Source organism: Argiope bruennichi, chromosome 3 (genome assembly GCF_947563725.1).
Source record: "Argiope bruennichi chromosome 3, qqArgBrue1.1, whole genome shotgun sequence".
In the NCBI taxonomy this organism is placed as follows: Eukaryota; Metazoa; Arthropoda; class Arachnida; order Araneae; family Araneidae; genus Argiope; species Argiope bruennichi.
In genome coordinates this window covers 70,676,755-70,690,406 of record NC_079153.1, presented here as the reverse complement: position 1 = coordinate 70,690,406, position 13,652 = coordinate 70,676,755, and the positions used below count along the sequence as shown (strand labels likewise).

The 13,652-nt window shown below is 27.4% G+C and overlaps 1 protein-coding gene across 4 annotated transcripts in view; it reads left to right on the top strand.

Annotated features, from left to right (window-relative positions):
* The window catches only part of LOC129963197 (elongation of very long chain fatty acids protein 7-like), a 96,067-nt gene extending 89,072 nt beyond the window's left edge, over positions 1 to 6,995 (top strand). For 3 of the 4 annotated variants that reach the window (XM_056077373.1, XM_056077371.1, XM_056077374.1), the window contains 3 exons: positions 3,116 to 3,221; positions 5,642 to 5,778; positions 6,342 to 6,995. In XM_056077373.1, coding sequence (XP_055933348.1) covers positions 3,116 to 3,221; positions 5,642 to 5,778; positions 6,342 to 6,656 — 558 coding nt within the window. In that variant the 3' untranslated portion in view covers positions 6,657 to 6,995. The remainder of the gene's footprint in view (positions 1 to 3,115; positions 3,222 to 5,641; positions 5,779 to 6,341) is intronic. The other variant, XM_056077370.1, reaches the window with a different exon arrangement.
* Positions 6,996 to 13,652: the final 6,657 nt, after the last annotated feature.

Sequence of the window (13,652 nt, the reverse complement as noted above, 5' to 3'; positions counted from 1 at the left end):
ATAAGAGAATATTTTAGAATGAAGTTACTATAGGCTAAATTAAGATAAAACCTCGGAAATTAATTAAATTAGAATTAAAATATCATTATATATATTATATTATATTATATTGTATTATATTATTGATTATAGTGGTAGTATTTGTATCTACGCCAGAATAAATCTTTTTAAATATAAATTTCGTTATCAATATTTCGTTTGGAATACTCAGTGGAATTTTGATGCAGTATTTTTTTCCCAAAATTTTAAGGTATGAGGATATGAAATTAAGAATAAGATGGTGATTATATCATATAAAAATTGAGACTAATGCTCAGATTAAGAGATAGCAATTAAACATTCGATGTCCATTCCTACAGATAAATCCTTCTTCCATCTTCTTGCATTTTAATGAAATAATTCGTTTTGAAATAATCTAACAAAATCATTCTAATTTAGCAAACAGTCAAAACGACGTTTGATTTAATTTGATACTTAGAAAAAAAATCTTTGTTCGTACCATAAGATGTAAAAAAAAAAAAAATGTCGACACAACTTTAAAAAAAAATAGACCCTTCTGTCACTTAGCATTACTAGAATAATGTATTTTTAAGAATTATCAGATGTCATTATGTCTGCTCCCATTTCACGCCCGTATCTAGAGGTTATTTGTTAATATATTAGTTAAAACATTATAAATATTAGTTAGTACAAGAGAGAAAACGACATCCTCTTTTTTCCTGACATGAAATCGCTTCCTGAACCAGATGACTAATGACTTCTAATTCATTATAACAAGAATGTGTTTATTTTATTACAAGTGACAGTCATTTGATTATTATCAGATTCATTGTGAAACTGCCCTTGTTTTTTCTGACCCAGACAAGATGCATCTCGTCACGTTTCTCTTTTGTTCTCTTAATGACAGTGAGAGTCGTCAAACAGTTCCATTCCTATTGTTTCTACTGTCTTATTAAAAGAGAAGTCAACGCAAATGAAAAATTAGCTGCTATAACTCCAATGCTAAGCATCTTTAATTTTAAACATCTTGAAATTAAATTCTAACTTCTTTAATTATTTAATGAAATTTTAATTTGTCTTCTCAGTTATTTTATGTCATCTACTGATTAGAGTCATATAAAATGTAACATCGATATTCAGTGCAATTTGTTTCATTTTCGATCTTGAAAATGCAGGGTTAGAACAAAGTTTTACCTTATTATGGAACTTATTTGTAGAGACGCTATATACTTTTATAAATATTTTTTTCAATTTATTTCATCACAGGAGGTATAATTTGTTTATATAAATAGCAATTAGAAATACGACAGTATACATCGAGACACAAGAGTAAACAGACAGTAATTTTTCCCTTCAATAATTTTACTATGGGATTTCGACACATGCCAACACATGTCATTTCTTTTACACATACCGACTTAAGTAAGGGAATTAAGAAAGAATGATGTTAGCATTAGGGATTTTAATCCTTTCACTCAGAGCGGAAGAAAATATTTAAATCATCAGTTTTCTAGAGCACGTGTAAAATTAATTAAATAAAAAAGTGGGAATTGGAAAGAATTGGAAAGAAATGAGGGAACATTTTAGAATGTATATATATATATCCTTTGCATTTGTTAATGAAGTTTAGATGCCCTGTTACCCTGTCTTTGAATGCTTCGGTATAAGGATCGGAAGGGTCAACAATTTTTCCCTTTTATATAATCTTTAAAGAGCAAAACTTGAGGTGTAATATAAGGAGAGAATTGAGTCTATAATGTTGTCCATCTCTTCTAATCCTTCTTTTTGAATATTTTTCGTCCAAGGAATCGGTGAATTACAGAACCAAAATAAGAGGTGATATCAAGAAGACTATATGAATATTAACGGTTGAATGTTTATATTAAAATAGCCCATTAGATTTAAAGGAATAAAAAAAGACGTATTCCATTTAGTCCCTCATCCACGTTATTTCATTAAAATGTAATTTACTTTTATAGATTAATTTAATTACAATTCGGCAACGGGAAAAATTTTAAAAACAGATCTGTAGAGTGATACTCATTTTTTATTACCCTTTACAACGATAAATTTCGTGCTAACGTGTAGTCAGGGAAAGAATTTTTGTTTACCTTCTATATTTATAAATAATTATAGACAGCCAAAATTCAGAATATTCTGATAATGCCGTTTTTCTCGTTGATTTCTCGAATATCCTGAAAAAAATTCGGCATGTTTAACTTCAAATCTTTCTTAAAGCCTTTTTATATAAAATTTTAAGGAAGGAATAATCACTAATTTAATTAGATTGTAAAAACTACCTGTATCTTTCTTAATCAACATTGCAATTTTTTATTTCTATGTACACGATTAATAGATTTAAATTGATAGGTTATAAATGGTCTTGTAACAAACTGAAGCAAAAAGATGAAAATTGAAATAATTTTATTTTATTTAAGAAGAATTTTGTTTGGGCAAATCTGAAATGACTTGAGAGAGGCATAACCGGCAGAAGGAATGAATTCATTGAACGTTTTATATGTGGATGTCTTCAGGAGATATGAATTTTTATATTTGTATACTAAGTAAATTGTATTAAACCAGAATGATAATTAAAATAGCGTATCTTTTATCATGAGTCATTTTAATTGCATGACATTTATTTCTACGAATAAACTGCTTTGTTTTAAATAGTCTAATTCTACTTGATAATTCATAACATATTATACTAATATGTATTGTTTTATTTATCAAGTGATACAAACATTATATATCTCAGCCATTATATATCTGATTATATATTATTATTGATTATATCTGATTATTATAACATTATATATCTGATTATATATCTCAGATAATATAATCAGAAAATAATACCATTAAATACTATACATTTATTAAAGGAAAATTATCGGGACAATAATATTACTTTCTTTTTCATTTAAATTTAATGAATAAAAGAAAAATGCTGTAAGAAATCTAAATACTGCCTTCACTTATCTCTGTTTTTATTATCTATTTTTCAATAAAAACTATGAAGGTAGAGGAATTACTGTTTCAATCATATTTGCTAATTTGAAATATAAACCAGAGTTAGAAATTAAATCATGTAAACGGATGCTTTTGTTTTTAGGTGTTCTTTGTTTTAAGAAAAAAGGACCATCTTGTTACGAACCTCCATGTCATTCACCACGCTGTGCTTCCTATAATTGGATGGGTCTTTTTGAGGACAGAAACAAGTAAGCATTTTTTACACCTTCGTTCTTTTTGAAAAATGTGCATTTTCATAGTTGAAGAACCTATATTGAAAGATAGAAAAACTGCTTATTTTAATACCTAAATTAAATATTTTATACATATAAAGAAAAAAAATTAATTTCATTATAATTTAAATATAGATGTAATAGTCTCTAAATTTTACAGAAATATTTTAGATATAAGTGTATCATTTTAATTAGTATTTTTTAGATAGTTGAGTTGGTATAATTTTATATTACTGATCAATTTTTGCGCTTTTTAATTTTATTCTTTTCTGCTGTCCTGCTTGTTGTCTTTCAAAAATCTGTATAAAATAACAATTTTATTTAAAATATTAAGTAAAATTAAAAAAAATTTAAAAAAATCTTAGTTTTATGGCAATGATAAGTTGATAAAATTTTTAATAGACAGACAAAAAAGTTTATATTTTAGGAAACAAGAAACAATTTGAAGCGTAATGAGTAAACAACATATTTACATCCCTTTTTTCATAGATGAGAAATTTTTTTTATTATTCTTATGAAAATATCCTGGAGCAACTATTCAGCTGAGATGTTTTCCTTAAATTATCAAAATCTATTTTAATGTTTAAAGCATTAATTTTTATAAGATTCCATTTGTGTAAGGAATCATAAAAAAAAAGAGCATCTTTAAAAATTTGGCATTTGATTTTATCGCTGAAAATGTAAATTTAGAACAAATTTTAGGCTAAACTCATCACAGAGTTGGCTGTTTATAGATCTTTTCTCATGAAAGTAAGAATTCAAGAACACAAACAGATAAGTAAAAGAAATTTTGTTGTGTCATCAAGACAGCGAAATAGTAGATGCTATCTATCTACAAGAAGTGGTCCAAATTTCATACTCGTTTATCTTCACAATACAATGAAGCTAAATACAAAACATGTCATATTCTGTAAAAATAAGAGAAAATTCAGGAGAAAATACTCTTGCTTTCGTCCATTTTTCCAGCATGATTGTGAATATTCTGACATTTTCACGTGAGTGAGCTTCTGAGCATCAAAAGATTCAGTATGTGCTTTTATTGACTGAATTTAAACTTTTCATGTATACAGGAGGTTGCATTAGAACGAAGAAAAATGTGAAACATCCTCTATTTAATTACATTCTACGTCACAATGAATTATATCTAAGTTTTGATTTCACCAGAACTAGAGAAAGTTTATCTTTTAAATATTTGAATACAAAACATTAGATAATATTTTATAGAATTCTACTTCAATCTTACTTCAGGATAACAAAAAATATAATTACTGATAGCAAAAAAGAGAGTTTTTTTGTGGTTTTTAAAGCACGTGTAATTTGTAACTAATTTTAATACGTTGACCACCGTAATATTAAATTATCTGGTGACACAATTTTGGCAACTTTTATCTTTCTTATGTTTGCTAAAAATAGCAAAATAATCATATCTTTAATTTTTTTCTATCTAATTCATGTAATGAATTTCGTGTGATTAATGTGAGTCACACGGGATTTCAGCGGTCTCTATAATAGACTTTCTTTCACATTCACGACGAGACATGTACATGTAGTTAGCACTAAAATGTTCAAGTCTGTAAATTTATTAGCGGCCATCATCAAATCTTATAAATACTGAGTAATGTTCTAACGATATTTTCTCAATATTGCAAAAATTAGGTATACTTTTTTTGCTGAGAGAGCAGTTTTGGCTATTGGCGCTAACTTTCTTCAGTCATATTTACAAAATATGCTAATGTGGGAGATAACACACACACACACACACACACACACACACACACACACACACACACACACACACACACACACACACACACACACACACACACACACACACACACACACACACACACACACACACACACACACACACACACACACACAACAACAACATTGTTTAGAACTCTTGAGTAGTTCTAGTGTGGTAAGTTTATAGTTTAGTCTCTCATTTTTATGTCTGTTTGTTATTTTTATAAGTTTTAAATGTTTTTAGAACAATGATTTTATGTATTTTTAATTATATACATTAAAGAAACATTTATGTCCATAGATCTTATGATTATGTCGTCCTATTTTGTGAAATTCTGACGTTTAAGTTAATTTAATAAGCTCAATACTTCTAAGACCCATAAATATTTCATATATGAATCATGGATGTACTATGCAGCCCGAAATAAAAATGTTAACACGAAGAGTATATGATTCGTATGAAATAAAAACAGTTCGAATCGTTTTTAATTCTTATGGTGACCAGTATGTTAAAAATATCTTTTATTATATAAAATTATAAGGAAATGCCTTAAATATGATTGCTATAAATTTTAAGATATTATCTTATATTTTCAAGTAATTATGTTAATTTCATTAGACATATTTAATAATTTGATTTTCTTTTCTAGCTGGATTCCAGTTTTTTCCCGGCGGACTTAATTCCTTTATTCATGTAATAATGTACACTTACTACGGGTTAGCTGCAATGGGACCATCAGTGCAAAAGTACTTGTGGTGGAAAGAATATCTCACCAAGCTTCAAATGGTAATAAATTATGCGATATTTAAATAAATAATCACATTATGTTTTGATATTTTTACGTAAAGAAATGGACTAATTAAAAGCCCCTGATGCATGCGATTATATTTTAAATACAATTTATTATCTTTTGGAATCTATCTAATAATTTTTTAGTAATTATGGATTAAAATTTCTTAATAATGAAGCAAAATTACCTAGGATAATTTGAAATAAAGACATTATTAATAAAAATAAATTCTCTCTTGTATAAAATTGTATAAAACTTGTATAAAATTAATAGGCAGGAAATATACTTTCAGATGAATTAACTAAAACATGCACAACATTTCATACATTTATAATGTATTCTAGCTTCATATGTATTTCAGTTCTTCTTGTGATTAGGTTAAAAGTTATTTTTGAACTAGCAACTAAAAAAAGGGGTCGAGATCACAGATAGGTTGTTTGCAAAATTGGATTTTACAAAAACAAGAATAAATTCTGCACTAAAAATGCAATTAAATACAGCTTTAAAAAATTGTATTAGTTTTCTAAAATAAATTAATTCATTTTTTTATTTACTGTAGTTGCAATTCGTCATCATTCTGATTTTTGTATTGGTCATCATACCTCTCAGTGGATGCAAGACATCGAAACACGGAATTTACATTGACATTCTGTTTGCTCTTCTTTTCTTGGCACTTTTCTATAATTTTTACACCAAAACCTATAAGAAATCACTGTCACTCAAAGGTCTGACCAACGGAATAGTGAAAAGTTCAAAGAATGGCGTAAGTAATGGTAAAGCAGATTCGCCAAAGGAAGAAGTCAGCAATTCCAGAAAGAATTGGGTGGAACTCATTCAAAACTTCCCCTCCTCAGGCCCAGTAAGACGACGTTAAAGATTTTAGTGACAGACGATTGTGCTTACTGGTGACTTTCAATTCTTCAATGCATATCAACTGAAGAATCCAGAAAAGATTTTGTGTAGAAGCAAGATCTTAACTGTCCAAAAAAGTTTCATTATGGGACAAAACATTTTCATCTATCATCATTGCAATTTTACATTATAAGGTTTCTAAAGCTTTTTAATGTATTTTTTTCTGTTTTTATTAATATTGTCATCTAACGGTATGTTATTTCTTTTATTTCATACAAATCCACAAAAATGAAAAAAAATTATAGTTGAATCATATGGAATTATTTTAAAAATCATTTTTTCGCAGTTTTCTTTTTACTGATATTAGAAATCATTAAATATACATTTTATATTTTATTGTATATTTTGTAAGATTGTTTCGTTTATTAAATTTAAAATAACAATAGCCATATAAATAATGAATATATGAATTAGCATGATATAGATAAAGATATATAAAAGTTAATACATCTTAATCATTTACTGCAAATGTCGGTATTACAAATTAATCAGATTTTTCTTTCTTAGAAGTGAAATTTTGCAAAAATGAAAAAAGCCGTTTAATTTCATTTTAGTATAAGAAAAAAGTTTCTCCTGTCTTACAATCAACGAATTATTATTAAATCAATATGATTTTATTTTTTATAATTTATTAGGAAATTTTCGACGAATAAATTACAATTGAATCATCCTGAATTTCAAAAATCGTTTTTTCGATATATCTTACAAACTTAAATTTTTAATCTAAAATCATTTTTAAACGCTTTTTATTAATAGAAGACAAAGACAAATTAATTGAAAAACATAACTATGTTTAATTTACGGAAGTAAATTAAATTAATAGTAGTAACTTTAAATCTTACACAATTTAGAACAATCTTTGTTATCAAAATGAATGAAAATAGATCTAATATTAATGTTATTAATATTAGATTTTAGATTATAATTAAAAATATGCGAGTTTCCTTTTTGTCCGACATCTCTTTCAGGTTCTCTTCTCAGATAATAATAACAAATTTTGGTCCAATTATAAAATTTTCAAAATGTTCTAATTTAGTTTAAAGAATTATATTGTTTTGATGTTGATTTTGGAACTAGATACTATCATTATTTAGTTATCTTATTTTTATTAAATAAATTGTATTGTATTATATAAATTGTAAATTGGGACATTTTTATGATATTAAACTTTTTTGTTTTTTTTTGCATGTTCATATTTTGATGACATACACAGCTAATGTAGACTGAATTATTCCTTTCATCCTTGGCTTTTAATTTTGAAACTTCATTGACATTAATATAATTTTTATTTGTATAATATCTTATAAATAAAAATATTTTAATCTTTGTAGCTTTATTTCTTATAATCATTTTTTCCTAGAAAAGTACTTTCTATGCCTCGCCAAATATTTAAAATTCTCGAACGAATTTAATCATACGACCTAAGCTTTAATGAAAACACGCAAAATTTTCATAAAAGGAAACATTGTAATTAAAAGTATAGAGAGATTGATTCACTTAGAAACAAATAAAATCTAGACCAGTAGTTGATGGTTTCAGAAAAGTACATTAGAGGTCGCCATGGTCAAGAGTCTGTAATGCTGATTGGAAATTCGAGAGTTCAAAATTCGATTTCATTACAATAAATGTGAATCTAGTGTATATTTAACTTATCATCAGTTCCAGATTCTATGTACAAATTTGGAGAGAGGCCGTCGATTCTTTTGTCATATTTATCAGAAAACTACTGCTCAATTTTGACAATGCTTCCATTATGACTATTAGATGAACTTAACACTACCTTTATCTGAAGTAACATAATGCATCAATTAAACAGTTTTAAATTCTAATTTCAGTAAAATAATTCTCCACTTTCAAATATTTTTAATATTCTTTTGAATAGAAACCTTCATTGCAGGTGAATTTATATACCAGACACATGCCAAAATAGTCCATTATGAATTTTTGTTTAATTAATGATAAAATTATTTTATGAACAGAACCCAATTTTTTTTTACGTTACTTTGTTTGAGATTCATTTGAAACTACATTTTCATTTAACTTTTTAAAAAAATTTAAATTTATTTGAAAGCAGCATAGATTCCAATCTTTTTTAGGCGACATTTTTAAGAAATGCTAGTGAGCTTAAAACAATTAAAGTATTTCTAATAACTAAAAACTATTTGCATCCATGATGCTCGATGATTAAAATTAATTTCTTTAAAAATGAAAAACAAAGCAAAAGTAATGTAATAAATAAAATTTTCTTAAGAATCCCTAAGCCCATCTTTCAGGAGTTAAAGCTACCTTGCTTTCGCTAATCTATAAAGTCTTCATGAGTTACAACTTTTAACATTTTAAAGAAGTTCATATATGAAATTGTGCATTTGAAAGGCATTTGCAATTCAAAACCTTAATGAATTTGTCTTTCTATTTTGTCATTTTTATTTTAAACCACCCTGTGTAGATATATAATAATTCACCCCTTGTTAGTGATAACTTTAAACTCAATACAGACAGCATATTTATAAACTTTTTCACATTTTGCTTGAAATATATTTATAAAAACACTAGAGCTTTCGATGGACTTAAAAATTAAAAATAGAAATTTCATGATTCCAGATTAATAGATTGCAGAAAAGACAGCGTAGGATGTAGAACAAAAGAATAACAAGAATTTTTTATAAAAAATTCAATTGAATTTGAATGAAATTAAATTTTTATGAAAAATTCAATTCTTTTAATATGGAAATATTTACTATGTTAAGTAAATTTTATGGCAATAAATAAAGTCATTACATAGTATGAACGGTAGATTATGCAATTCGTTACATAAAAGAGAAATGTGCTATAAGTAATATTCAGAACTTCCTTGGCATTCATGGTCATAATGATTACTTACTCTTTTGCACACAATGATAATGACAAATTAGATAATGATTGCTGTAAAATATATAAATTAAATATGTGCAAGTCAAGAAGTGATCCATTTTGATTAGACGATAATCTCCTAACTTATTCAACCGAGAAAACAAGCATAAAAACTCTAATCAAAATTGAAAGGAATAATGATTATTGGAAAATAATAAGAGCGAGGAAATTTATTAAAGTAATAAATATGATGTATTCTTTTTTTAATGTTTATATTATTTAGAAGATAAAAATGGATGATAACGCAACATATTCAACATGCCTGCAGTTTTCAGTATCATCCAATTTAATCAAGTTTCGACGAACATAATACGTGAAATTTTTTTTAAATACCTAATTTCTTCCTTATCTATATTACGGCAATCGGAGAATCAGTCGCAGCCAATTACTATCGCCGTGAATGATCGACACTGATAAGAAAAATTATTTTAATCCAATTAAACATTTAATGGTTTTTAAAAACATAGATTCAAACAACATCAATTCAATAATGTATCAAATTGATGAATTGATGAGACCCCCAAGAACTGACATAATAAATGACGCATGAATACTTTCCATGTTAACATTTTTTTCTAATTTTCTTCCTTTTAAGCAATGAAAAAAAACCACAAGATATATTAGTAGAAACAATGAACAAACTTTATTTTATTTTCAAAAATGAAGATTTTTAATGTAAAATATAAACTTATTTTACATTTAATAAATTATTATTAAAAATTGAATACAAATAAAAAAACTTATTTAAAAAAAACCCACATTTTTTAAATTTTAATTTTGCGTGAAAAAATTAATTTTTGTTCTGTAAAATTTTCGGCAGCTATTGTAGAAAAACGGCAATTTTCGCTTAATGTTTAATTAATTAAATCCCTAAATAAATTTTTAAAAATGCTCCTACGTCTACATTTGCATTCCCCGAAATATATATGTGCAAAATTTGATTGCTCTACGTCCAACATTATTTCCTATGGAACAATAACACACACAGCTTTATTATAAGTAGATATTAAGTCCACCTGAATTATTTACACATTTTTTAATAGAGGCAAACATTAACTCCAATTTCAAGGAACTATATAATAACACAAATAAATACATTTTTTGCATAACATGAAAAAATTGAAGAATAGAAATGGCTTAAAAGTAATTACATACTGGCGTAAAACAGCCCATTTTATGCTGGGAGTCATAGAGAATTTTTGTGCAAGTTAAACCTCTTCTCTTGACTGATTTTATTTCATATTTAATATATATTTACAATTTTGCTGTTTATATCATATACCAAATTTTGTTTAGCTCGTAACTCGTGTTTTAGACCAGTTTATATACATATAAACTGGCAAACAAGGGGACAGCTTAATCTTTATCAAATTTACTTTAAAATGAGACTCATATATGAAGTTGAAGGTTAAATATTATAAATCAGCCTTCATTTTTATTGCATGTTTAATTTATCATATTTACATAGCCGATACACTAGTAGGCAGATAGCGGACACCCCTTTGAAAGATGTGATTCAAAACTTGATTAAAATCTACATTACAGAGATTAAAAGATACGACACATTTCATTTGCATTGTTGGTTTTGTATGGTTGCATTGCTGAGTTCACATCCAAACCGACAGATTCCTACATAAATACTTTATTTTAAACTTTGAGGGTAATCTACGATTTTGGTCAAAGTATCTTTGGATTTGAGTGTGTTTGAGCTACCACAGGCAGACGAAAAATTTCGAACTGTATGAGCTATTGACATGAATATTAATCAAAATCTTGATGACTTTTTGATTATTGTAATATTTTCTCTTTATACACGGATTCCTAGAAATCAAAAATGATAAACGTTACAAGGCATTAATGCATTCGCTTCTAATTTTAGGTTTTGAAGCTGTACATAACATAAAGAAATAATAATAAAAAAAAGATTTGACTTAAAAATAAAAATTAAACATCTATTCATTTACGACATCAGTTGTCCAGAAAAACATTGAGAAGAAATTAAATTAAACTTCCATTTATAATTTTCTTAGCATTTATTTCTGTGACAGACCTAATGATGTATGCTAATTTTGTATTTAATTTGAAGATGCGCTTTGAAAGTTCAAATTAGCAATCATCAAAGATCCTCTAAGGATTAACACAACTTGCCTATTTGCCATGAGCAAGTTATTTAAGTTTCAAATCTAACCTGCAGGAGCTAATTTAATTAAATCATGTTCTTACTTTCCAAAGATAGAAAATGTTTTGTAACTAGCATTTCTATAATGTTACTAATATTGTCTGTAATGAACTTTTATGATATAATAATTAATAATTCCAGACAAAGAAATATTTTTCTCACAAGAACTTGAAGGAAATAATATTTTATATGAAGTGTAAACATAATCATGCATGAATGAAGTGAAATACATATATTAACTTGAATTAATGGAGAACATTTCTAGACTATTGCAAACAGCAAGCAGTAATAAATTTAATTTTAGTTTTTGACAACTAGATTTTTAAAAAAAAGACCATTCGTTATCAGATATTTATATGAATATATAAGTTCACTGAATGACCAAGCTATGAGGAACACCACTCGTTTAAATACGATAATTGTTTGTAATAGATGTGTTATCATTCTGAAATGGACTCATTGTTAAAGAGATTTTTTTCTTTATCTTGCGATGTTTGTTTCAAGATCTCCCGCTTATGGTAAAAGAAAACATTTATGCAATCTGAAGTATGATCGGAGACGATAGACGATAGATTTTATTGTGACGGTTCAATGTCACAATAAAATCAAATTGTTTTGGATTTCTCGAGCTTCACTGGATTTAATATTCAAACAATGGCAGTTAAGTATTAAAAAAAATGCGCAAAAATCGGCGGAAATAGCTTGTGAATGAAAAATGAGCCAGACGATTATTATTCATTATATGCAGTAGCAAAAGAATGAGAAAGCATCAAATATAAGGGAAATTCAGTACGAATTGGTTTTATTATGCGGTATTCAGTATTGGTTTTATTATGCGGTGACAAACAAAGGATTCTTTAAAAACGCTTGAAAATACCGGAAATAATTTTAGCCAAGTAGGAGAAAATAGTTTTATTTGGTTAAAGAACATCGTATTATTTTTTTTTGTGACAGTTCAAAGTTCTTTTTCCATCATACTGATAATAGAGTCCATTTGTGATGAATTTGAGAAATGAAATGGGAAGCGCAAAATGCATGGGTACAAAAAGTGTGGCAAGGAGCTCCTCATATGAATTAAATTAAAGCTAAATATACACTATACAAAGTTTTCAACATAAATTTATTAACATAAAAAATGTATCGTGTCTTCAACAATCTAGTTACACAAATATTAGCATGTGAGTTGCCCATCTCTTTCAACACATATCGTTTGAATATTTACTTTAAATACATTGGTATCTAAAAGTTTAACATAATTCATAAAACAAGAAAAAAAATGTGAGTAAATGTTAGTGAATCATATATGTAAGCTAATCAAGTCTTAACAATCATGGTGTGGTACGGTTATGCAAAATATTAAGCCAATGTCTTCATGCGCGAAATACCTATGCATATTAGAAAGCGGATAAACCGCCTTTTGACTTGGCATAAGCAGTTTAGACACATTTCTTACAATTCAAGTGCTAAGAAACTTTATAACGACTAAACAAATTAATAATGGAGCAAAGAAATCATCTGTAAAAATCGTTGGAATACTGGAATCAGGATGGTCATAAACTGAAGTGTGAGGAGTGTTCTTAAAGTGCCTCAGCATTTAATCTGAAGACGGAGGCAAATGTTTCAAAGGAGGGAAATATTAACTGGAGACCAGCACCAGGTCGGAAGTCAGCCATCTAACTCTCCGACCCGCCACAAAGACACACGGATTTAAACCATAAAAACTGAATGACCGGACCGCCCAACAGCAACACTGGCGGGAACTATGGTTGAGTCCTAAGGGCCATCATCAGCCACGGTACAACTCTTCCCGAAGGAAGTACGTCCCGTCATCGATGGGAGGAGTCAGATCCCCCCACCTATTTGTGTACC